Source organism: Echinops telfairi, unplaced genomic scaffold (assembly GCF_000313985.2).
Source record: "Echinops telfairi isolate 266 unplaced genomic scaffold, ASM31398v2 ScPeMD7_18;HRSCAF=68, whole genome shotgun sequence".
Taxonomy (NCBI): Eukaryota; Metazoa; Chordata; class Mammalia; order Afrosoricida; family Tenrecidae; genus Echinops; species Echinops telfairi.
In genome coordinates this window covers 55598784-55625075 of record NW_022103915.1, presented here as the reverse complement: position 1 = coordinate 55625075, position 26292 = coordinate 55598784, and the positions used below count along the sequence as shown (strand labels likewise).

At 43.5% G+C, this 26292-nt stretch overlaps 1 protein-coding gene and 1 pseudogene across 1 annotated transcript; both read left to right on the top strand.

Annotated features, from left to right (window-relative positions):
* Positions 1-11268: 11268 nt before the first annotated feature.
* On the top strand, positions 11269-24464 carry TMX1 (thioredoxin related transmembrane protein 1). The gene is made up of 8 exons (XM_004698583.3): positions 11269-11435; positions 14807-14922; positions 16169-16214; positions 17412-17540; positions 19438-19483; positions 19572-19673; positions 19787-19853; positions 22693-24464. Exons 1-8 carry the CDS (start codon positions 11284-11286, stop codon positions 22866-22868), a joined length of 834 nt encoding a protein of 277 aa, XP_004698640.1. The 5' UTR covers positions 11269-11283; the 3' UTR covers positions 22869-24464.
* LOC115868850 lies at positions 15046-15187 on the top strand (annotated as a pseudogene).
* Positions 24465-26292: the final 1828 nt, after the last annotated feature.

Here is a 26292-nt window from a genome sequence, read left to right as displayed (position 1 = left end):
GCAGAGGAAAACACCAGGTGAAGATAGAGGCAGTTACGTTGCGACAAGCCAAGGACTGTTGGAAGCCAACAGCAGAGGTTAGGAAACAGCAGAGCCGTCAGAGGGAGCCTGGCCCTGCTGCCGTCTGGACTGTGCCCCTCTACTCTCCAGACCTGGGAGAGGCTACAGGTTGGTGGTGGTTGCTGTTCCGGGCACGTGGTTTGCTGCAGTTGGTTGTGGAAGCCCTAAGAAACGAATACACAGTGAAGAGTGGAGACCTGGGCAGCTTGCTGAGGGAGCAGAAGCATCCACCACCCGCACTGTGCTTTGCGGCCTTCAACCAAGAAGGCAAGGGGCTGAAATCAGCCTGTGCTTGCTGGTCAGACCAAGTGCCCTGCAGGCCCCCTCTGCCAAGAGCAGGAAGTATATTTTTAATCTAAGGCACCATATTTGTGAGTTGTGATCCTTCAGGGACTTGATTTGGTGAGGTTTGTGTGAGTGTGTGTGTGTGTGTGTAATGGGGCAGAAAAAAATCACCAACCTTATAGGAGAGCTCCACACTTGATTCTCTTTTACTGACTTTGGGTTGGGTAAAAGAGTTAGGGTCAACCATGGACATTTTTTATAGTTTCAAGTTTTGAATTAATTTTGAATTCCCATGTTGTAATAAATGGTCTCCCCCCCCCCAAAAAAATAAATGGTTTTCCCAAAGAACTGCTTATTAAACAGCTGTCAGCCAGGCTGAAAGAAAACCAGAAAGGAAAGATTTTTAAATAAACAATCAGCTTATCTGAAAATAGAAATAATCTTAGCTAGCACAGAGGTAGGAATTAGTTTTGATGATTCTGTCTCGTCATCTTGCATCAGATTGGCCAGCCCGATTTTGAAAAGTAAAATAAAACAGTACTATAGCGAACTGATTATTTTTTCAAATCACCATTCCTATTTAACTGCAGTAAATAGTCTGCATTGGTACATTCCTGGAACACTGAGTATTAGAAGTGTACATCTGTTCTACATTAAACATTAATGAGATAAAATAGTCACATATGTAAACAGCTTACAGTCATGATCTAGACATAAAATGGAGGGCAGAAATTCAAATAACAGAATAATGAAGCTGTGGAATCACAGGAAGTCATTACTCATCTCGAATTCTGTCTGGCTAAGACCATGTCCCTAGGTGGTGGCAACCTCCCCCATGACACACATACACACCTTTTAACCCCTCACACTGCGCAGGAGATTCTTGACTATGGTTTTTATTTGAGGCAGCCTCCATTCCAGAATTTATCTTTAAAGACTTTGTTCAGTAGGTATTTCATAAGCACAACAAACTGACTCGAATGAATGACATTGAAAATGACCACACTCTCACTATGCAATGAAAAGCCCTTGAAGTCTATGAAACATTTAACTAACGCACCTACACCCCCCCCTCCCCCCACCACTCGTCGCTGGTCTGTTTCTCTCCCACCTCATTTCTCCCCATGCATTGCTGACCCGGGATTTACATTTTGTTTTCTGATCTGCTCTAACTTGACGGATGGCTCTTCAGATAGTATTGCTCATTTTATTCCTGAGGACAGTCTGCATGTTTAGGGGGAACTTGGAACATACAGTCACGTGTAGGAGTCAAATCCTCCCCTGGCGATTTCCAGATCCATCATCTGTCTAGCGTTCTGGGCTATAGCTATGTGATTACATGTTTGCTTCAAAAAGTATTACCACTTACTCTTCACAGAGAGCCAAAGAAATTTGAAAAGGATAAAAGTGCCATACACATGTGAGCTATTAGGGCGATTAGGGGATGATGATAATAAAGTTAGATAAGATTTATCTTATGTGTGCACTGGTACAGATAGGAACTGGAAACATGGGAATCCAGGACACGTGATCCCTTCAGGAGCAGTGGTGAGAGTGGTGATACTGGGCGGGTGGAGGGAAGGTGGGGGTAGAAAGGGGAAACCTATCACAAGGATCTACATATAACCTCCTCTCCAGGGGATGGACAACAGAGAAGTGGGTGAAGGTCACAAGGGTGTCAAAGGGATCAGGTGTAAGGCATCATCAGAACAAAAAAATCTTACCATAGTGAATGAGGGGGGAGTGCAGAGTGGAGATCCAAAGCCCATTAGTAGGCCACTGGAGATCCCCTTGCAGAGGGGTCTTGGGGAGGAGACGAGCCAGTCAGGGTGCGATGTAGCAATGATGAAAAATACAACTTTCCTCTAGTTCCTAAATGCTTCCTCCTCGCCCCCCCCACCCCCTTCCCCACTATCATGATCCAAATTCTACCTTGCAAGTCTGGCTAGACCAGAGGATGTACACTGGTACAGATAGGAACTAGAAACACAGGGAATCCAGGGCGGATGATCCCTACAGGACCAGTGGTGTGAGTGGCGATACTGGGAGTGTAGAGGGAGAGTGGGTTGGAAAGGGAGAACTGATTACAAGGATCTACATGTGACCCCCTCCCTGGGGGATAGACAGCAGAAAAGTGGGTGAAAGGAGACATCGGACAGGGCAAGATATGACAAAATAATAATTTATAAATTATCAAGGGCTCATGAGGGAGGGAGGAGTGGGGAGGGAGGTGAAAAAATGAGGACCTAATGCCAGGGGCTTAAGTGGAGAGCAACTGTTTTGAGAATGATGAGGGCAATGAATGTACAAATGTGCTTTACACAATTGATGTATGTATGGATTGTGATAAGAGTTGTATGAGCCCCTAATAAAATAATTTTAAAAAAAAGAAAAGTGGGTGAAGGGAGATATCGTACAGTGTAAGACATGACAAAATAATAATACTTTATAAATTAACAAGGGTTCATGAGAGGGGGGAGCGGGGAGGGAGCGGGAAAATGAGGAGCTGATACCAAGGGCTCAAAAGCAGAAAGCAAATGTTTTGAGAATGATGAGGGCAACCAATGTACAAATGTGCTTGACACAATGGATGTGTATATGGATTGTGATAAGAGTTGTACGAGCCCCCAATAAAATGATTTAAAAAATTTATCTTATGAACCTGTGGTGGGGCAGCCAAGCAATGTACTAAGTAATCTACATATATTACTTAATTTTCACGCAATTATTTATGGAGAACCTCTTGTAACCTCTTGTAAGTCATACTTCTAGCCTTCTGTGGATATAGTGGTGACTGAACAAAGTGAACATAGAATTGGCATGAAACAATCAAAACAGATAAAAACATAACAATGTCAGGTGGAGAGAAGTGCTATGAAGGAAAGATTTAAAAGGATTAAAGGATGAAAGGCGTGGTCAGGGCACATCTCTGTGCAGGTGATGGTTGGGCAGAAACGTGAATGAAATGGGAAAGTGATTCGTGAGAAGGTTTATGGAAAACACACCTGGGAGGATATCAGCAAGGACCACGCTCTGAAGAAGGAGGAGTTGGTTATGTGGGAGGAGTGACTGGAGACCAGGGTTGAAGTGGAAGGAGGGAGCCAGACTGCGCAGAGTAGTGTAGCTAGATCAGAATCTGGTAGACCAGTTCTACCCATTTCTGAGTCTGAGGGGCAGCTCCCAGAGGATTTTGACCTGGAAAGTGACATAATCTCAGAAGGAAAAGGTCATTTTGTCTCTATAAACTCATTTGATTCTTATGGAAAAGCTATGACATTTCTATAGGCTTCTATATTTTCCATATATCAGATTAGGAAATGAGCATTAGAATGAGTAAATGGACAGACAGTACAGTGAAAATAAGAATGCTGGTCTCTATCCAGAATCAAGTTCTTACCTCCAGATCCAAACTATTCTGACCCTGAAAACGGAGTTGCTGGGCATGGACCCCTCCGAGATCCGGATTTACTTGTCTCACACTATGTGATTCTCTTCTGCACTGCATAGACCTGACTACCCGGTTAGGGGGTAGAAAGATGTGGCGGCCTGCGCCTGTGGAGTGCACCTTTGGAAACACTACGGGCAGTTCTTCGCTCTCCTGTAGGCTCTCTAAGAGTCAAAATTAACGCGTTGACAAGGGCTTTGGTTTAGTCTGGGTTATCTTATAGTTGGATATTGTGGAAGAGAATCATTTCCGAGGGTAGGTTATGAAAGGCATTGGATGACTCATTTTCAAGGAAGCCAGTCAGGGAGACACTCAAACGGCCCTGAACACTGAGCCTCCTGCCAGCACCAACTTTGTAAGGGTGTGAGAGAAGTGCCTTGGAAATGAATCCTTCAGCCCCAGTGAACCTTTGAATGACTACATATACTTTGTTTGAATTATTAAGAACAATCTCATGAGAAATTGAACCAGAACTACGAGGAATGAAACCACTCATGAATTCACGACTGTGGTGAAGTGAAATTATTTGATATGATTCTTCTAGCAATAGTTTTTGTAACTTCCACCAAATGAATGGGTGGGATCATGCAAATAAGGTATAGGGGACTCTCAGAGATTGGTCAGTTTTGCCATTCCTCTAGGTATAAAAGTGAGCCATCTCAGAGGCAGGAAGAGAAGCAGCCTAGGACCTTCAAGGAAGAAGAGTTGTCGAGGAGTATGTACAAGATCCATGCGTGAAGTGGTGGAGGCAGCAGAGGCACCAGAGGTCCCAGCACCAAGACCCTGAGACAAATCCGGGAACAGCACCTAGACCATGAGGCAGAGCGGCTGGGGTCCCAGCCCCTGGGTAAAGTTAAGTGCCTTGCAAGAAGCTGGCTTGAAAAGCAGAATGCCTTTTGGGCTTTTATCGCTGCTCGAGGAGCTAGGTAGCATATTTAAGGAGGACAGAGGCTACTGGTTCACATGGCTGAGTTGCTGAGGACCAGAGAGATACGGCTGCTAAGAAGAAGTGCACCCGGGGACAAAGGACTATATCTGTAATGTTTTCTGATCCTGGCTTGTGGTAACTTCCCTTAAAAATCCCCACAGTGGTATTGTTTGTGGGTTCTGTGTGGCCATTACAATGGATTATCAAACCCAGCAGAGAAGGAGAGTACCTTGGGAGGGATGCCTGGTGTCAGATTCGGATAAAGAAGGATGGAGGCATGTCTGATCTCTGCCTCACAGGAATCATCCATGGGCAGATGTGCTATTTCTCTGCTATGATTATACGATCTATTATCATACAATGCTGTTGCATGTTGATGATCAACTATTTGTTCAGGGACCATTGATGTCTGTGGCCAGGTGCGCCCTACAGCCATCTCAGTCCGCATCCAGTCCCATTGCTTCTTGACGCCCAGGCACTGCATTTTTACCAACCCTTTCTCCACTAGGGGCCTGTTGTGTGGCAAGAGTTGCGACTTGTGCCAGAGACTTTAATGCAGAGTGCCCACTGTTGGTTTTCTCTTTCTGAAACAGACCAGCCTTCAGAATTTCAACCTGGCATCTCTAGCTTCGACGTTGTGGGCCCTACAAGAAGAGATAGCAAGCACCTGGAGCTATAAATCTCCCCTGCAACAGGCCCAATGAAAACAAACATTATTTGTAACTTTTCAGGTGATCAGGTCTTTATTAGTAGCTCATTTTTAATTTTGTTTAGTTACTTAAAGCTTTATATGATACAATCGCCTTGACCATTTATAAGCTCTTTCTTCTTTAGATGGTGTTAACCATTTTATACATTATAAAATATTGAATAAGGATGAACAGGCAGAACATGCAGTTCATAATCTAGAGCCACAATCTTCCGAAGGAAACACCAATGAGGATGTGAATACAATATTGTAAGAGAAATGCTAAGATAGAAAGTCAGCATTCAGTGGTTTAACTGGGGATGACACTGCGCCTGACCAATGGACTCGGGTAAGGCTTCCAGAGAAAAGGACAGAGAGGTAAAATGTGACTATTGAGCAGTTAGTTGCGAGTAAGTAAAGAATGCGCGGAGATGTTGGGGAATGGAGAGGAGTCTACTTTCTGCAAAAGTCCAAAAGCGGATACACCGACATACAAAACTCACTGCCATCGAGGCAATGCTGACTCCGAGAGACCCTTGTGGGTTCCCGAGACTGTCACTGTTTCAGAGAGTGGAAAGCAGTCTTTCTCCCTCTGAGCCGATGGTGGTTTCGAACTGCCCAGCGTGAGGATCGCAGCCCAGCGCTTAATTGCTACACCGTCAGGGAGGGCTCCATACCAACACGCAAGGGGCTTCAAAAAGTTTGGGGGAAATGGAATGAAAAGAGAATGAGATTGTTCCATGAATTTTTTGAACCTCTCTCATATAGTGCCAAAAGAAGAGAGACAGGAAACCGAAAAATATTTGAAGAATTAATGACTAAAATGGATCCAAACTTGCTGAAAAACACTCAATACTCAAGTAAAGTATCAAACTTCAAGTAAGATAAACACAGAAATCCGTGCCTAGATAGATCAGAGTAAAAAATGCTACAAGGCAAAGACAAAGAAAAAAATCTGACGTCATACACATTGGAACTCTAATAAGTTTAGCAGACGTCAAAATCTGACAAAGAAAAAGTGACGTCATACACATTGGAACTCTAATAAGTGTAGCAGATGAATTCTTATCAGGAACACTAGAGAACAAAAGGGAATGGATGACAAACTCAAAGTACTGAACGAAAAAAAAAAAAAAAAAGCAACACCCCAAACTATCAGCTTATAATCTCAGACCAGCTAAATTATCCACCTAAAATGAAGACAAAATAAAGACATTCACAAAGAATGGAGAGAATTCATTTCTAGCAGTCTCTCCATAAATACAATTCTTCAGGCTGAAATTAAGTGACCTTGGATGGTAATTGGAATCCACACAATACATACAGAGCACTGGTAAAGATAATTATGTAATTATAAAAGACAGTATAAATTATACTTTTCTTAACTGATTCAAAAAGCAATTGCATAAAGTAATTGCATTTTTGGACTCATAATAAGTAGGTGTGTAGGAATAAAGTTGTATAGGAATGAAGACATGAAATCAGATGATAACTCACATCCACGGGACAAATGGAAAGCAGCAGCAATGCTGATAGGAAGGTCTATCAATTTCTTAGGACTGCGATTGCAGATCTCACCTCACCATTCTGGGAGCGAAAGCAAGAAACCAGTGTCCGCAAGGTGGTTCCTTTTGGAAGCTCTGAGTGAGCCCCTCTCCTAGCTTCTAGTTATTGCTGGCAGTGCTCGTGTGCCTTAGCTTGCAGCTCCATCTTTCTCATCTCTGCCTCTGTTGACACATGGCCTTATTCCCTCCACGTGTGGTTCTCTGCCTCCAAGATCCCTCTCCTTTAAGGACACAAGTCATCGGATGTAGTGTTCATCTGTCTAACACTGGGCCCACTAGAGAGGCAAAACCAGTGATAGCACTTTCTGCTCTCAAAGAATTTACATTCTCACTGGGAGAAGGGACGAAGTCAGATAATAATTAAAAAGATGGCCCAACAAGCGCATCAAGTTTATATCACCCAGGGAGAAATGGAGGATGAAGAGCAATTACAAGAAACAGTTCTGTGAGCTCCTGAGATAAATAGTCCGGGCAGAAGAACAGGGAAGTGCCAAGATCCTAGGGTGGGGAGTGTTTCCCTTCAAGTTCAAAGAACCGCTGAAGGGTGTGGCAGGAAGAGGAACAAAGAGAGGTGCTACGGGAGAACGCATTTGTGTTGGGTTTGAAATTGAGAGTAAGGAGTTGAAGAAACGTGTGTTTAATTTTAAGTGCACTGAAAAGCTATTGGGTAATTTTCAGGCGAAGTGGCTTGATCTTCTAGACAGGATTCAGGGACATCAGTTAGGAACTCACTGTAATTGTTGAGAGCTCGGATTAGGATTTTGGCTGTGGACATGGAATGTGTTACAAAGAAATTCAGGATCTGTTTGGGTGTAGAGTTTAAAGAACGTTCTAATAGAGTAGATTAAGGATTGAAGGAGAGAGAACCAGGATTTAGCATGGAGATTTGGCTTGAGACGCTTGACTGAGACAGGAGATGGAGAGGGAGACTAAAGATTTCTGAGTTTTCAGCCTTCACCCAACTCACAAGAAAATGTTTAAAAATCACTTGTGTATCTGTTACCATGTTGTGCTTGATCTTGAAGGTTATCCTCGGCTGAGAACACACTCTATAAAAGTCAAATTCAGAGATTTCTAGGACACACAGGGAGATCAGGATTGGGAAGATGTCCAGATTCTTAGAATAAAGATGGTTGCTCCCTGGGCAATGAAGCAGAGAATATTTGTGTCCAGTTGAAGCAGGAACTACAAACTCCCAGTGGAGCCAGAGGCAGGAAAGCTAAAAGTGAGGATTCAACAGGGATAGGTGGATAGAATATACATGGGATCACGTGATTGGTTAAATGGGGTTACATGATTGGCAAAGGATGTCATGCTTGCTAAAGTGGAGGGTCATCCAAAAAAGGGAAGACTCTCAACCCGATTGACACAGTGGCCGCAGCAAGGGGCTCAAACACAAGGGCAGGTGTGGGGATGACGGAGGACCGGGCAGTGTTTGCTTCTCTTGCTCATGGGGTCACTATGAATCGGAATTGATCAGACAGCACGACAGCAACAGGTGCGTTTCCGTTTCTTACAGGATGCTCATAAGAAACGACAGATTTTTCTGATAACCTGTTATTAAAATTGCATTTGTAAGTGAATCTAAAACAGGGTTCCTGCCCAGTACACACAGAAATCCAATCTCTGGACTGTCTCTGAGAAAGCGAACCTGGCTTTATTACACTGAGCAAGGAGTCAAAGGGCAATTCCTCATCTCTGACTCCTCAAATATCTGGGGGTTCCCAGAATTATAGGGGAATAGATCAACAATTCATTAAAAGGGGCAGAATAAGACTGGGAATTGGTTGAATTCACATATGCTTCTACTTAAAAGGGTGTGCAATTTTTAATTCACTGCTCAGACCTACAGGAAGTGTTAGGGGTTTTATGCTTCCAGAAGCCAGGACGTTTTGCTGTGGGGGGTTATTAAGTTGCTTATGTTGACTGAAAGGCTCTGCGCTTGTGGGGGCCTGGACTACTTGAGTCTCCATTGAGCTGCTTTATGTCCATCTGATTATGGCTGTTGGTGTCTGAAAGATAAGGAATAGGGAAGTTATTTACCACAATTAATTAGCCAAAGTATATTTAGATATAATGCTGTGCATAGAGATCCTTCTGACCATAGGGAAAGACCCTCTGGGAACAGATTGTAATATCATCCCCTGCTAGAGCTCAGAAAAAAGGGAATCATTCCTTAGGTTGACATTAAGGTTAGAGGAACTGCTATTGGAAAGGGCAGCTTTAAAATTTAGCATGGATTCCAGACTCATATAAAAAAATTTAAAATGAGGTTAAGGCTTTGCTTTTAGACTACTTATACCAAATGCTGCTAATTTTAGACTCTCCTACAAGACGATGATCCCAAGAGGGTGCAGGTGTGGGGGATGTTTTGTAATGCATGGGGTCGCTGGGGGTTGTGTTAGGGGTTCAGTTCCGAGCACTACGTTTCTTGGAAGGCTACGCTTTTCAGTGGGACTGTGCAGTCCATTCTGAGCCTTCATGTGAGTTGGAATCAACTCCACTGCCCTGAGCTTGAGTTGATACAGATTCAGCATCCAGAGTTCTTTCTGCAACAAAGTATTTGGCCATGTGAAAAGCTTTGTCCTCAGGCAGAGTGGCTTTGAAAGTGAATTGCTACCACTATCCTGGATACTATTATTTGAAGGATAATAGTGAGTAAGGAGGTCTCAGGGCCCTGGACCAATTTTGTCAACTTTTATATCTGCAGTAGTGTACTCTCTCAATCATGGCTCCTTTCATCATTTTATAGTTCTGTCTGCAACTGTGATGAATTCATTTGTCACCAATCAAGATTGTGTGGCAGCTTCCTTTGTCCTCCATGCCTGATTTAAGTGGCCATGTGGCTGCGAGTCCCTTAGGGCCTCAGCCTCATGGTCTCTATCATCAAGATGACTAGTCTTTGCCTTGTTTTTGTCCTGTTAAAGATTTAATAAGTGGGTTTCTATAAATGATATTTGAATTTGGGTCTCCTTTCCCCCTAGAACAAGGGAAGACACATTCTAATTTGCATTTGTATTTATAACATTAGAGGGATGCCCACTCACAGTGACCCTACAGAACAGGGTAAAACTGCCCCTGTGAAATAGAGACTAACTCTTTCCTGGAATAGAAAGCCCGGTCTTTCTCCCCCAACGGGCTGATGGTTTCAAACTGCTGGCCTTGCAGCTAGCCGAGCTTAACCAGTTCAAAACCAAGGCTCCCACTTCTGTTCAACTTTTGACCTAGAGATCTCTTCATCAACGGATTTGTTTTTTAAATCAAGGATTACCGTACTATTCAGAGTAAACATCACAAAGCACATTGACTTTCAATGTACAGCTCCACCGTTCTCCTTTACATATGCATACAACCGGACCAAGGAGAATGGATGCCGGAATGCAAGCCTGGCGGTGCGATAGGAGCCTGTCTTTCCTATGACAGGCCTGCTGTTAGGAGGGACTGGTGCCTGGGGAAGAACATCATGTTTGGCAGAGGGCCGAAGTAAAAGAGGGCCACTCTCAAGAAAATGGATTGACAGTGACTGCAAACAATAGGCTCCCACAGGAAAGATTACGGAGGTGTTTTGTTCTGTTGTATATAGGTTGCTGAGAGTCGGAACTGACTTCAGGCACAGAAGGACCAAAACATACACTCTTGCCACCACTGTCCAGACCAAAATAAAGAATGTGGCAAGAGCCCCTAGTAACTCCTGCACTTCCTGTCTATAATTCTCCAGAAGCAAACAAACCAACAATCTGACGCCTATAAAATCCATGAATTTTAGTCCAAAATTTCTTAACAGATGAGAACTCCACAGAGCACTAAATAACTGGCTTAGTTTAAACTGTTATCATTATCTTGTGTAACCCTCACCGAGCCCTGGTGGCGTTATGCCTTGGGCTGCTAACCGCCTCGGGAGCAGTTCAGATCCATCAGCCACTCCCCTGCAGAAAGATGGCCCAATAAAGATCTATAGCCTCCTATCGCGGTCCCTAATCACGTAGGGCCCCAATACTGGCTTCTCCCTCCAAAGCACCGCTGTGCTTTCTGCATCGCGCCCTCCTTTTCCCTCCCCGATCTCAGCAATGCTGATGCGGGCGAGGGCCGGGGCGAAGGTACCGTTTTCTGTCATGCGCACTCGGGAAGGGCGTTATTCAGTCGGAAATCAACAACGCTCTGGCACCCGGCTCCGTCATGCGCAGTGAGGTTCTCGCAGACGCGCGCGCGTGCGCGTTGCGCATGGGCGGGGAGCGAGGCCAGGGCGGAAGTGGGGAGCTGCTGCGCGCAGGCCGGGGCCGCCGCGCTGGCTGCGGGTGGGCGAGCGGCCGACATGGCGCCCTCGCCGAGGCTCGTGGTTTCCCTGGCCATCCTGGCGGTTCTGCTCGGCGGGGCTCCCGGGGCCCTCGGGCGGCGGGGCGACGTGCGCGTCATCACGGACGAGAGCTGGAGAGAGTTGCTGGAAGGAGAGTGGATGATTGAATTGTGAGTGAGAGGTAGTTGCCCGGGGACCGCCGGCCCGGCCCCGCCCGGGTCAGAGGTTCAAGGCCACCGCCCCTCATTTGGGCCCCAGGTTTCCCCCGACGACGCCTCCGAGCGGGTTCCCGGGACTCATCCCGATCCGCAAACTCCTCTTGGGATCGGTCCCCGCGCGGTTGCACCCACGCTTCGTTTCCTACCTGGGGACGTGTCTCAGGGGCCCCCCCAGAGCACGCTAGTTTCTCCCGAGCGCTTCTGGGGCGCCTACGAGGTTTTGTTCCTCTTCCGATTCTCCCTGACTTTCCGTCGTGGAGGAGCGGGCGTCTCACCAGTTTCCATACAGTCTTTTTCAATTTAAAATGATCCTTTACAGCTAGGCTTACTTTCACCGCCCCACGTAACAAGACGATATTGAGCAGTGTGCCATCGCCTTGCTGTTGTTTAATCTCTGCCTTAAAACAACAACAAACAACCCAAGGCACTTTTTAGTGTAATTTGGGATTCCTTACTTATTAAAAATTTTTTACCGGGCTAGGTACATTTTCTTTGAAGTGCTGTGTTCCGTTAAGTTGGATCATTTTATTTTACGGCGTGTGTGTGTGTGTGTGTGTGTGTGTGTGTGTGTTGTGTGTTCCTTCCTTTCCCTGCTGCTCCCTTAGAAATTAGTAAACTAGTGTCACCATGAGTGGGAATTGACGCGATGACAGCGGGTGTGGTTTTTTTTGAGCTTTCTTCTGAACCATATCCTGTGTTTCATTTGGGTGTGTTTTTGCAATGTAGGCAATGATGCCTTGGGTTGTCACACCCAAGCCTCTTTGTAAAGTGGTATTGCATCAACATGGATGGTCCATGTGTTAGGGGGGGTGATTGTAAACTCAGGAGTGCCGGATCATCAGCAAGGGCAGTGAACTGGGTGTGATTCCATTTAAGTAGTGCCCCTTCTGCCCTGAGCCCCTTAGCTTTAAGTGTTAATTGTGGTAGGATCCATGATATTAGTGGTGTTTTGGGGGGTCATGATGACAGCACCATTACTGAGTGTTAATTTATATGTACCAAGACACTGCTAAGCACCTTCTGTGTATTGTCATTCTTAATCCTCTTCCAAATTGTGTAAAGTAAGTACTGTTTCCTTTATTAAAGATGGGAACCCTTTGAGTAATAAACACCTCCATTAGCCTGCGCTGATGTTACTGGGTTACTGTTTTCCTTGGGTTCCCCAGCTCTCACACATACTTGGCATATCGTGAGTGTTAGGACCCTTGACCCCTTTTCTGTCCCTTTGGCTTAGTAATTATGTGTTGGCTGCCACCCATAAGGTTATCAGTTCGAAATCACCAGCCTCTCCAGCTGCTCCACAGGATAAAGACGAGGCTTACCACACCCTTCAAGAGCTAAAGTCTCGGGAACCCACAGGGGCAGGTCTACCCTGCCTTACAGAGTGGCCTTGAGTTGGGATCCACTGGTTGGCAGGGAGTTTGGAGATGTTACGCTGCCTGTCAGAGGCAGGCTTGCTGGACATCTCTAGAGGAGAACCCCAGAAAGTCCAGACTGTAACTCTCAAGTTGTAACATTCTTAAAAAGGAGCTTAAGACCAGGAAATGTTTATAGAATACACATAATCTGCAACTTGGTGAGAAAAAAGTCGCGGTCGTTTTAAAGCAGCCGTGCAGAGGAAATGTAAGCGGTGGCACCTTCTTTTCACAGCACACCCTTGTTTCAGGGTGCCCACAGGGCTTGAGGGCTTCATGTTCAAGGTGTTAAGCAACAGCGATTGGGAATTGAGATGTAAAATGCACTCAGGTGTTGCTCTTATGGATCAATGTAAAACTTGATCAGATTATATATAAATATGTCAGTTAAAAGTGAAGGCTTCAGAGGCCCAAAACACTGAATTTGAGCCAGGTCCAAATTGACATCCAGTTGACATTACAGTACAAATAAACCCCACATAGGCCACTTACCGAGTTGATTCCTGACTCAAAGTGACCCCTGTAGGGCAGAGTAGAGCTGGTTTCGGAGACTAAATAAATCTTTACAGGTGCAGATAGGCTGCTCTGTCTTCAGGGGCTCTGCTAATGGGGTGGAAGTGCAGACCCTGCCCATGTAGCTGCCCAGAGCGGAGCCCACTCAATAGCAGGGCTCCTGGTAGTGCACTGGTTTTTCTTTTCCTTAGCCCAAATTGTGAGTTGAAGCAGATCTGTAAAAAGCAATTTAGAAACAGAAAGGAACTTGCAGAATGGGATCTAGTTGTTAATCATCATAATCTGCTCTTAATTACAATTGAATTGTCCACAATAATAAGCCAGCTCTGGTCAGATATTTTGCAGATCTTTTCAGTGTAATACTTACAGACCATAGCTTTTCTCTATGGCACTAGTTTGTCGTGTCCTACAATCCCCATTTTAGCAGTTTTGCCAACATAAAAGCACAGGGAGGAAATTCAGTGAAGTATAGAAACCACCCAGGTGTTTAACACGTGGAGGCTTGATTCCTGGTCCCATAGAAAAACTGAGGCAAGTGCTGAGGTCATTCTGAGGGAAATCATAGGGAAAACTCAGGGCTTGGAAAGATTCCGAACACCTCTGATGTTTGGCCACAGAACTTATAAACCAGATGTCTAGAAAAGGGATACATAGACTGCCCCAAAATTTCTTTGCCTTGTCTAGTTATATACATGGTTAAATTTGAAGCCATGGTTTAATACAAGAAAGGGAGATTTCTAGCTTCTTCCGTTTTTTTTTTGCACCAGGTAAGCCATCCCGTGGCAACAGTCAGGTGGCTGCCAACTCTAAAAAACGGTCAGGCACGTTGTGCCCACCGCCCAGGCCACTTCTTTTACTTACACAACACCTTGCATTTGTGACTCCTGCTGTGTTCCTGAGATTGGCGAATGCCGGATTTGGCTTGGAGTTTTCAGGTGGCTACCTCTTAATAGAGACATTCCAAGATTTTTCTTCAAGGGCTGTCTCTGCGTTTGAAAAAGCCTCTGTATCTTAACATTGTATTTGGAGAATGGCTTTGTGTGTCACGAGACCATAGTTTTGGATGTCTAGAGCATCAGACCCATGCACCTGCATTTGAAACATACAAAAATTAGTACTTTGTCACCGGCACTGTCCACAGTAGAAAATATGGTAAATTTCACAGTTTTTATCTAGGAGAGTCTCTTAGTGTGTGTCAATGTAGTCACACTTTTTAAAAGTTATATTATTAGGGGAAGACACTAGGGGTTTCTGTGGTCACCAATGATTTGTACATACTAACCCCTGCTCTATGTTTGCTTTGTTTATATTTGTAACTATTCATATATTGTTAGATACCCTTTCATTGTTAGTTGTTTTCTTCCTTCCTTTTTTGTTTTTAACTCTGTTTCGTAGCTATGCTCCATGGTGTCCTGCTTGTCAAAATCTACAACCCGAATGGGAGAGTTTTGCTGAATGGGGAGAAGACCTCGAGGTGAATGTTGCCAAAGTGGATGTCACAGAGCAGCCAGGTAAGGCCGAGTCTGTGGCTTGTTTTGCTTGTTTCTTTGCAGGGTAGGTTGTTACGTCTATCCCTGCCTCCACATTTTGAGTTCTTCATTTGCCCTCGCCTTCGGTTTTGCAAACATAACAGTCTGCAGCTACTTCAGCTGACTGCCCCCCTCCCACCGCCCCCCTTCATGGGGCTCGGGGTACACCGGCTGCGAACACAGACTTCTGGTGGTGTATGCAGCTCGTTCCTTGTGTGTGTTGCTCTCAGGGGCCTTGGGGACACCCCCTGCTCCCTTCTTGTCCAAATGACTGCTTCAGATCTCTTGTTTGCATCTCGGGCCCAGAATCGCATGTAAGGTGCCTCTGAGAACCCTTGCCACTGTAATTTGACCAACCAGTTCTTTGCACCATACCAAGTTTCAGAATGGCTGAGTGTTTTCTAGGGTCAAAGTTCAATTCGCTGATGAGAGCAGGCCCAGATCTCTGAGATCAGACGTTCCCAGATATAATGCTTTTGATTTGCAGAAAAACCAAAAAGCCTGGTTGCTTTCAGGTTTGTGAGGTCAGTCCCCTCTCAGCTGGGCCCCTGAACAAATAATTTGCCCTGCCCTTGAGGGTGCTCTTCTCTCGGACCAGTCTCATCCCCCTGTTCGTCTCCTGCCACTCATAGTAAGACCAGCTAATGTCTATGGAGCACTGCACTGTTTCTAGCTTCTGTGTGTTTGCATTTGTTGTTTACACCTCCCACAGCCTGGTGAGATAGTAAATAATCCATTTTACTTACATGAAAACAGACTTAAAGAACTTAATCTTCAATTTTATCAGTGTTTGGCCCATGGTAAGAATAAATGTTAGCTGCTAATGTTGTGGACCTTATTCATAAGGTAATTTCATTTCACTTTACACTCCTGTTTCAAACAAACAAACAAACAAACAAAAGCAATACATGTCATGTTACGCTATTGTTTTCATCACATCTAATCAACCAAATATTTATGTATACATTTACAAATGTCTCAATATTCAAGCTTTATGTATATATTTTTATTGAGGTTCTATAGTGTTTTCTTGAAGTTGTTCTAAGTAAATAGTTGAAATTAATTTTTATTGTTTTTTAAAAGCTCAACTAGGCATAATTTCATATTCTTTCCCTATTAGTATTTAAATAGCTTAGAATTAACCTTAAGTAACTAATAGTTGGCCCATATGAGACACATTATGTGAGCTCTCCTGTACTTATTCTACCTCTTTTATGTCCTTTTGTAGGGCTCAGCGGACGATTTGTGATAACTGCTCTTCCTACTATTTATCAGTAAGTATTTGAAGGTACTGGGGTTATAGAGACCAGGAGCCCTGGCTTCGTGGTTATGGATTGAGCAGTTAACCACAAAATCAGCAGTTCGAAACCACCGGCGGCTCTGGGAGGAAGGTGGGGCTCTCTGACACAGCCTCAGCAACGCACAGGGCGGATCGACCTGTTCCTCTAGGGTGCTCTGAGTCAGAGTGGCCCCGTGGCAGTGAGCTTTTTGAGCTTGTTCCTTTCTCAGTTTCTGTTCTGCCTCAGTGCGTCTTTCTCCCCATCCCTCAGTCCATTTCCCTCCGTGACTCTTGACTGGCTGTAAGCAGTCTCCCCCTCTTCTTTTCATGCCTCACCCCCCAGAACAGTGTTGAGATTCTCTACTCCTTTTCTGTGACGTCTCTGCCTTTTGAAACCCTACCCATTCCTCAAAGAACAATTTAAATGTCAGCTTCTCCACAAAATGACTTTCTCCACTGGGCAGGGAGAAGGGTTTATTATAGTCTCTAGTACTGGGTGGGGAGAAGATTTCTTAACCCTACTGTAGGTAGTAGGGAGCGCTTGGAAGGTTTTTACGTTTAGGTGGGGAAAATAGAAGTGTGAATTAAGTCAGATTAGACTGGCTGTATTATTTTGGGTCGTTTGGAAATAATGAAGATACGAGGGCAAATGAGAATGCAAATCCCTCTGCCAGGAGGCAGTGCATTGGGACTGAAGAGGATGAAGTGAGCGTAATGAGAATCCAAAGCAGACTGTACAGGAGAATGATTAAACATGGGGAGAAGGGACGGGACGGACGGGGCCAGTGACTAGGGATTTAAGGCAGGGCGGCTGCAGTGATGTGAGGATGTGAAATGTCGTAAGTTTGCTAGTGTGTGCCAGACACAATGATAACGGCTCTTCAGTATTCGTTTAACGTGTGTATGGTACATGAGACTTAATATCTGGGACTTTTCCACTTAATGTGTTCCATGATTTCATTCCTTGTAAGTAATTATAAAGCCTTAATGATGATTGTTTAAAAATGTGAGCTCGTTATTTAATTAAATTTGGGGCAAAATGTCTTGAGAAGATAATTAGTATAATTTGTCATCTGCGTGTTACTAATGATCTTAAATATTAGGATTGACTATAAAACGAGGTAAAGGAATAGCAAAATAGCATCTCTTATATATGAGGTGCAGCTTAATTTTTTACTTTGATCCTCTGTAGTTGTAAAGATGGTGAATTTAGGCGTTACCAGGGCCCACGGACTAAGAAGGACTTCATAAACTTCATAAGTGAAAAAGAATGGAAGAGTATTGAACCTCTTTCGTCATGGTTTGGGCCTGGCTCTATTCTGTAAGTACGAATAGTTTTTCTCGGAATTAATTGAAACATAATTGTACTTCATGTAAATAATGTATTCAGGCCCCATTTGTTTCCTAAATTCTTACAGTGGATTTAGGGTTATTGCATATTAATATATAAGATTATACTACTTCCTTCCTTTAGAAAGATCGAGTCTGTAGAATTAGTTGGATTCCTTTTCAGGCATCTTTTAGCTTCTGAGGGGGTCACTTCACCACGAGAGAGACACAGTCCCTCAGGCGCGTGAGCGATGTAGAGCTGTCAGCTGAGTTTAACACTTTGAAGAAGACGCAGATGTTTACCCTTTCCCTGTAGACTTCCGTTCTTGAGGTTGGTTCCCCGAATGAAGTAGCTAACCCCTGAGCTTTGTAGATAACCGTGGCCCTCTGGTGGCATAGTGGTTATACAAGGTCATCAGTAACAGCAGCAGCTCGGGGGAGAAAGACGGAGTTTTCTACTCCTGTGAAGAGTGACCGGCTCAGAAACCGAGAGGGGCAGTTCCAGCCTGCCCTCTGGGCTCCTGTGGGTCGAGGTTGATGCGATGGCAGTGGTTTTGAGCTGGCAGCTACATGCCTTCTTAGCAGTTCTGGAACATGTCATTCTGTGGAGCTGTCAGAGGAGGAAATAACAGTCATGCTTCCTGCTGTGCCAGTGGGACAGGGCTGCACAGGTCAGGTCACTGCGTCTCCTTCGCTATAACAGGCTGTGCTGAGGTCACCTTGTACACATCCTACTGTGGCTGAATGACCTAGTCCTGCTCCTCCCCCTTGGGGAGTAGTGGTTATGTACTAGGCTAACAGCAAGGTCAGGTTAGCTGTTCGAAACCCCCAGCTGCTCTTCGGGAGGAAGAGGAAGCGTTCTACCCCCGTGAAGAGTTAGTCTTGGAAACCCTCAGGGGCAGTACTCTCCTGCCCTAGGCGTCAGAGTGGACCCGATGGCAGTAGGCTTCTCTTGAGTCTCCTAACTGGTTACACTGCCTTTGTGGGGTGGGGAGTTGGGACACAGACCCGTGAAGAAATAATAATACCTCGGCTTCTGGGAAAGGAAGTATCGGTGTCAGCCAGCCCTAAGCAGTATTTTGAAGTAGAAATCTATCGTGTAGCACTTTTCCTTGGCGTGCCTCTTGCTCTTTTCTTGAAACAAAACAACCCCAAAGACTTCTGAATTGAATTGTGCTTTAGCTGTCAGAACTCCCTCACTTAACCACCACACCTACCCAGTTAAGAGACCAGCCCTCTACATGTTACAGAACAGCTCTGACTCCCCAGAGGCCCCCTGGAGAGGAACTGCTGGTCAGTGAGGAGAGTGGGGGTGGAGCCTGCGCTGCTTCTCCCCAGTTCTTTCTCTGGAGTCCCTTCTTGCTGAGAGAGAGGTCCCTTCTCAGCTGCTCCTTTGGAGGATTTTGCCCTTTGCTCACTGTCAACCTAAGCCCGGCTTGAACTTAGGGATGGCCCATTACTCCAAAATTTCACATAGGGCCTCATTTGCATGAGTTTCTATTTTTACCTTAAAAACACAAAGTCCAAGTGTACTATTGTCTCTGTGCTAAAGAGGTAACCTCAGATATTCTTTGGATGAATTGCTCGAACAAATGAGTTTTTTTTAAATTGGAGAAATTAAGATGAAAGCTTAATGTCAAAGCAATAAAAGAACATTTTGTTAATTACAATGAAGTTGCAAAGTAGTGGTTTAACTACTTTTATTCATTAACGTTTTAATCACAATCATTAAATTTGTGATATATCACTTGTCTTCAGACCACTCTTAAAATCTGTTGTATTTGGGAAACGAGAGTATAAAATGGACTAGATAAAGGTGTAGTGAAGCAAAAGTAGTGTATTTTAGAAGTGGGCCTTGTAATCGGTTTCAACCCTCTCTTTTGTTTTAGGATGAGCAGTATGTCGGCACTCTTCCAGCTGTCTATGTGGATCAGGGTATGGGCTAAACTTGTAATCTTATCGCAAGCATTTTTGGAACCTTTGCTTGTAAATTGTTGATGCTTGCTTTTCCTTCTGCCTTCAGACTTGCCACAGCTATTTCGTGGAGGGCCTGGGCTTGCCCGTGTGGGGCTCGTACGCAGTCTTTGCTCTCGCAACCCTGCTTTCTGGACTGTTCTTAGGACTTGTAAGTATTCCAGAGTATTAGGAAAACTAGAGTTTTCAGCCACTTGGTAATGTGTTATATTGTACTGGTTCTATCAGTAGTATACGCTTCAGCTTCTTCCTGTGTTTTTGCAGTGTATGATATTTTTGGCAGATTGCCTTTGCCCTTCAAAAAAGCGCAGACCACAGCCATACCCTTCAAGTAAGTGTGCATTTTCATGTTGCCGTGTAGTCACTAACCCCATTCATTTCTGTAGACACAGTCCCCCAGCTTGTTCCCAGTGCGGAGTGGCGGTCTCTGTGTCCGCTGTGCCACAGACCGTGTGGGGGCAGATAGGAGACATTCGTGGAAAAAATGGGATGAAAAGATACTGGAGTTTTTCCACGAACTTTTTGAAGCCCACATATATATTTCATGTGAGAATGACAGCCCAGTGGGTTTTAGACATTGCTATCTTGTTGGGGTTTTTTTAATAGGGAAATTGTTAAGATTGCATATAATCTCAAGACATTTAATAACTTTGAGACACTTAATAATTTTCATCTGCTATCTACTTATTTGGAAGTTTCATATTTGAGTCTGCTTGAATATACCTGTCAGAAATTTAAGTAGCTTAAATTGTACTATTGAAGTTGCTCATTACCACAGTGACTGCGTTCGATGATGATGATTTGCTTGCCAGCGGTTGTAATTTGGGGGGTAGGATCTTAGGAGAAGCGCCCCATCAAGCTCTTTGAGGGTTGACATTGACCCTGTCCTGTACTGGACAACAAGTCCACGTAATTAGAAGCATGTGCTTTTACCTATATTTATTGCCAATTATTAGTTTTTAATCTTGAAAACATAATGTTAAGGCAGCCCTCATCTGCCAGCTTATAAAGACCAGACTCCTGTTTCTCCTCATCTCGCTCTCAGCGCTCTTTAACAGGCTGCCCAGGTGGTACGCCACCATCTGTGGCTGAGGAAACTGGGGCTCAGAGGGATGACATATTTCTTCAGAATCACACCACAATGACAGCTGAGAGTAGAACTGGCCTGACAGATATTGCCTGTTTTTAAACTAAGGAGGTGAAAACTTGTTAAATAAAATCACTAGAGATGCAGTGGGGATAGCTCAAACAAGATTACATTTACAGTTCTCATAGTCCATTGAATGACTGATGGATTGCATGTCATTTTATAGATATTTGTATTAATACTAAGCATATATAAAAGCCTGTTGAGTTGGTTTTAGCCTATAGCTCCCCCCACCCCGACAGAGTTGAACTTGCTAAAGGGTTTCCTTAGCTGTGCATCTTTACAGAAGCACGACTGCTACACATTTCTGTGGAGCAACTGGTGCTCACAGCTCTACCCTTAAAAGGGTCTGCCAAAAGTGTTCTCACTTCTCTTGAGTATGTTTTCCTCTGGTGACATGGAAGTAACTATACTTGTCCCGTCAGGCCTTTATGAATCCTATAAGACGGCTTTGTAATGCTCTCATTATCGGGGTGACCCATAATCAGTTTGCTGCGCACATGATTATGGGACACAACTGCCCATCCTTCAGCGCACCAGCCCTCTCCTTCTATAAGTGACAGCGTGATTTGAAGTGTTTTCCAGGATGTAGGTTTGGTTGGTTTTTTTCAGGTGTGGAGGAAAGAAACACAATTAGCTTCTTAAGGAAGATAGGAATGTGGTGTTTCATGCTGCAAGGAAGTTTGAGGACAGAGTTGGCTGGTCTGGGGCTCAGGTGACCTTGTCAAGAAGCTGTTTTCATTGTTTAGAACCTGTATCTTGCCTGGCTCTTTCCAGTCAGTAGCAGATGCTTCTAGAAGGAGAGAGCACTCAGTCTCACAGTGAAGAAGGCAACCCACTTTCTTCTTACCTCGGGAGGCCCTCTAGGTGGTTCTTGAGTGAACTCTCGGGTCAATCACTTGTGCAGGGTTTCTCAACCTCAGTCAGGTTACGGGCAGTTTGGACAGGAGCGTTCTTCGTTGTGAGAGATGGTCTTGTACATTATAAAATACTTCAGCACCTCACTAGGTGCTTCACCCAGGAGTGTGCCAACCAGAAATTTCTCCTGATACTGCCCAGTGTTTCCTGAGCGACACATCCTAACCTCCGGGCTGCTGTGAACTGGCAGTCACAGCCTCACATGGGCTGGACATCCAGGACGCGCTGTTAGTTAGCCCAACAGAAAGAGAGAGGTGCTAGGTAGGCAGGCCAGACAGAGACTGTCTCCCTTGTACTGATTTCTCTCCATTGTCCATCTTACAGTCTCCCCCTGCCCCCGTTCTGCATCGTCTAGGATTAGGGGCAGCCTGGGATCAATGAACACATAAAGTTTATTGGCCCAATTCTGTCTTATATGTCTCAGTGACAATCATGGCTGTAAGCAAACGTCAATTAGCAGTGGGCCCTATAAAAAATAGAAAAGGCCTGTGTATATATGTAAAAATTCATTGGGTTATATATTCCCTATATTTTTATCATTTATTGCTTGTAATTACATTTTAATAAGCGTGTGGAAACACGGGGGAAGGGAAGCAGGCACACTAGGACACCAGATGAAAAAGATGAGGACATCTCTAGCCTCTGACCAGAAATGTGACTTTGTGCTCTGATCTCTCAGGAATAATACAAGGGTAGTTTTGAAGTTAATGTCTTTTATCTATTAACTTTATGAACTTAATAGGTTTATTCCATTTATTTCACATGGCTAAATGTTTAGTAACAAATTGATATGAATGTAAGGTAGTTCTAGTTAATGTAGTATGTTTTCTTATACTTTCATATTCACACCAATAATTGGAGTTCATTAATTTCACTTCAACTTAAAAATAGATGGATAGTTAGAATGAATTTGGTAAGTAGAACAGATCTTCTAAACAAAATTTTACTTTTATAGGATCTATTGTTTAGAAATCCTAAAATATTATAGATAATCTAAGTGAACTATAGATATGTGAAACATTATCCCACTGTGAATAGCTATTGCTTTTATGCTAAAGTGAATCTAATATGTCAAGAAAACACATTGTTGCTCTTTATCTTTAAGAAAAATTATTACCAGAATCTTCTCAACCTTTGAAAAAAGTGGAGGAGGAGCACGAGACTGAGGAAGAAGATGTTTCAGAAGAGGAAGCCGAAAGGAGAGGCCCAAGCACAGACTTGGCGCAGGGTGCCATCAGACAGCGTTCTGTGGGCCCTTTGCCAGCCACAGAGAAATCTTAGTTAATTTTCATAAATATTTTACCATGGTTTTGACAAAGAAGACCATTTCGGGGGGTTTGGAGTGAACCCTTACTTGACTTTACAGTGCAGGGTACAGAATAGATTGTCATTAGATTGAGCAATGTATCTCCAGAAAATAAAGGTAGTACCTAGGTATAATTGTTTGAAATATGATTTATGACTAGCATGGTGGTTTTAACAATTCTTTAATCTTTGAAAAATTTGGTGCCAAGCAGTAAGATGTGAGGTAAACTTGTTTAATGATAACTTGTCCTAAGCCTGAGTTGAGAATTTACATTTCCAAGTATTGCATTATTGGAGTATTTAAGAAGAGGTACTAACAGATTTACTTTAGAGAAAAGTTTCTCATTTGATATAATTTTTCTTAGTTTCACTGTGTGAAAAAAACAACAACCTATTTCCCATAAATGGGAATTTTGCCCATTGTTTAAAGGAATGTATGTTTTAATGACAACTCTGTGATCTTTTTAGAGATATGATCCTGAAGCTTCTCATTGATAGATTATGCAGCTGATAAAAAACTACCTTACTTTAATCAGAGTTGTCTGGTAAACAGAATATGTTACTTTTTAGGCAGCTTTTCTGAGTCCGTGGTGTTGTTTTGATTCCTATAAAGTTGGTGATTGCCTCTTTTGTTCCCCTCTCTTCAGTGTATGGTTTGTCTTTTTCTATTTACCATGAGCTAGCTACTTTTGAATTTTCCCAGTTAAAGTAAATGGTAATCATTTGGATTAAAAAAAAATTTTTTTTTGGTAGAAAGAGTGCTTTTTACTTTGGTTTTGTTTCATACTGAAAGATCCTTAAAATTGGAGAGCCATCAATAGAATATTTAAAATTTTGGCCACTCATCTCAGATATTCCCATTGGGCTTGTTGAACCTCTACACGAACGTTTTCCTTTGGATGTGAAGTTGAATGCTCATTTCTTATTTGATGTGTGGTGAACATTCCTTTTCTTATTTGCCACTGTGGAGGAGCCTTATATTTGCATATCCAAAGCTCAGAGAAGCTTCATTTGATAGAAAATAAAGTTTGCATTCTACTCAGGAAAAAATACAGTGTTTTCAATGTATTTTTGTTTATACATACACGAAGTTCTTAATTGATTTTTAAAAGTCAGTGTATGCTTGGTATTTTTCATTGTAACAATTCGTAAAATGGCACACTCTCCTGTATTTTGTTAACTTTCAGTGTGTGGTGTTTCACAGGTGGAGGTCAGCAGGATGGCTCATTAAAGCTGCTTTTACTTTGTAAAGACTTAGAACACAGTTGTTCACTTTCGGGAAGAGGTGAGGGTGCTAGAGGAATCATATTTACTACAAACACAGACAAAAAGAAGCAGATTCCGAATGAATCACCTGTTCATTACGTAGTAGATGGTTTCTGTAATGCCTCCTTTCTCCTGGGTTCTGCTGTGGTGTGAATCCACCAGATTTTTAGTATCCTAAGGCACAACAGTTTTCTAGAATGTTAAATACTCTGTCATTGAAGAGTCTGGATGTATAATTTTGTAATGCTTTAGAAAAATATCCTTAGCACAAAATAAACTTTTTAAAGCACTTCGTGTAACCCTGAAGGACCAGTGTGATTTCTAGTTGTAAAACACAAGCAAAAAAAAAACCCTTTACTGCCAGCGAGTTGATTCTGAATCATCGTGACCTTACAGAGCAGGACTGTTCTGTCGGGTTTCAGAGACTAATAGACCTTCCTGGGAGTAGACAGTGTCACTGATCTGAAGTAGACCTGCTCTGGCCTTGTTTCACCCATTGTGCCACCAGAGATCCTTGAAAAGACTTAGTGCTTTGTGTTTAGATATTTGGATAGTTATGTGCCCCTGCATATTTGCTTGGAGCAAAAGGCTAGATTCAAATATGTCTCATTTTCAGTTATATACAGTATGATGAATGAGGAAAATCATGCTCACAAATCCAGTTTACTTATTTTTTTACTAATACAGTAGGTGACAAGCATCAGGCTTCTAAGTAATTAGAAAATAACTAAACATACAGAAAAAAGTGGGCTGACCCATGCAAGAATCTTGATAATTCAGAAAACAAACGGCCCCTCATTTCTTCAAGATTGTCACGAGACACCTACGTGGATGAAATGCGCAACTACCTACATGTGCATTTGCTTGTCTTTTTTTAAACTATTAATATGTATATTTCTTTTTCTGCTTGAATTTTGTTATTTTTTTCATTCCTTAGGTTTTATTTATTTATTTTTATACAAGCAGAATTTTATTGAATTGGAGAATGTTTTGTTGTGTGTGTGTGTGTGTATATATATATATATAAATATATATATATATATATTTCTCTTTTTTTAACATTTTATTAGGGGCTCATACAACTGTTATCCCAATCCATACACACATCAATTGTGTAAAGCGCATTTGTACATCGTTTCTCAAAACATTTTCTCTCCATTTAACCCCCCCGACATTAGGTCCTCATTTTTCCCCTCCCTCCCTGCTCCCCCTTCCCGCATGAGCCCTTGATAGTTTATAAATGGGTATTTTGTCATATCTTTGCATTTGCTTGTTTTATGGAATGTTCGAGAACACATTATGTAGGAAATGAACGAATACAGCATGTTCCTTTTCAGACGAACTTTCTGATTCACTCTAGGCTACAATGGAGAAGTCAAGGTTTGGTCCCCAAAGACCTGAAACGTAGGGGACTAACGTTATACCTCCTTAAAGAGAACCTGGAGAAGGTTTGAAGAGATGTGTGAAAAACAGACTTTAAAAAACCGTTGTGTGAAGTTGATCAGCATTACAGCCACTCCACATGTGGCTGTGGTCTACGGAAGCAGGCTACCAGGCCTTGTGCGAGCTGCTGGCGGCCTCGTGTGGACACCTTGGGGTAGTAGTCACTGCATGGGTGATTTGCAAGGATCGGCATACAGTGGTTTCTGTCCGCCAGTGGTTAACGCTGTCTCAAATGTCCAGCTTTTCCTAACGGCCTTAGCACTGTCCTCTCTGACATCACCTCTCCGTCCTTTAGTTGTGTGGCGCCATCACACTGCCCCCGACTTAAAGCAACCTCCTGCACAACAGAACAAAATTGTCCAGTCCTGTGCCTTCACGGGTGTTTGAGCCCAGGTGACAATCTCTTGTGGAGGGACTTCCACAATTTTGCTGACCCTTTACCAAGCATGTCCTTTGCCAGGGCCTGGTCTCTCCTGATAGCACATTCAGAGTCAGGAAGACAGCGTTTGGTTTTAAGGAGCCTTCCAGGTGTACTACATCCAAGCCAGATTTATTCTGGTCCTTCCATTGCCACGGTCCTTCCAATGCCATGGTCCTTCCATTGCCACGGTCCTTCCATTGCCACGGTCCTTCCATTGCCACGGTCCTTCCATTGCCACGATCCTTCCATTGCCACGGTCTTTCCATTGCC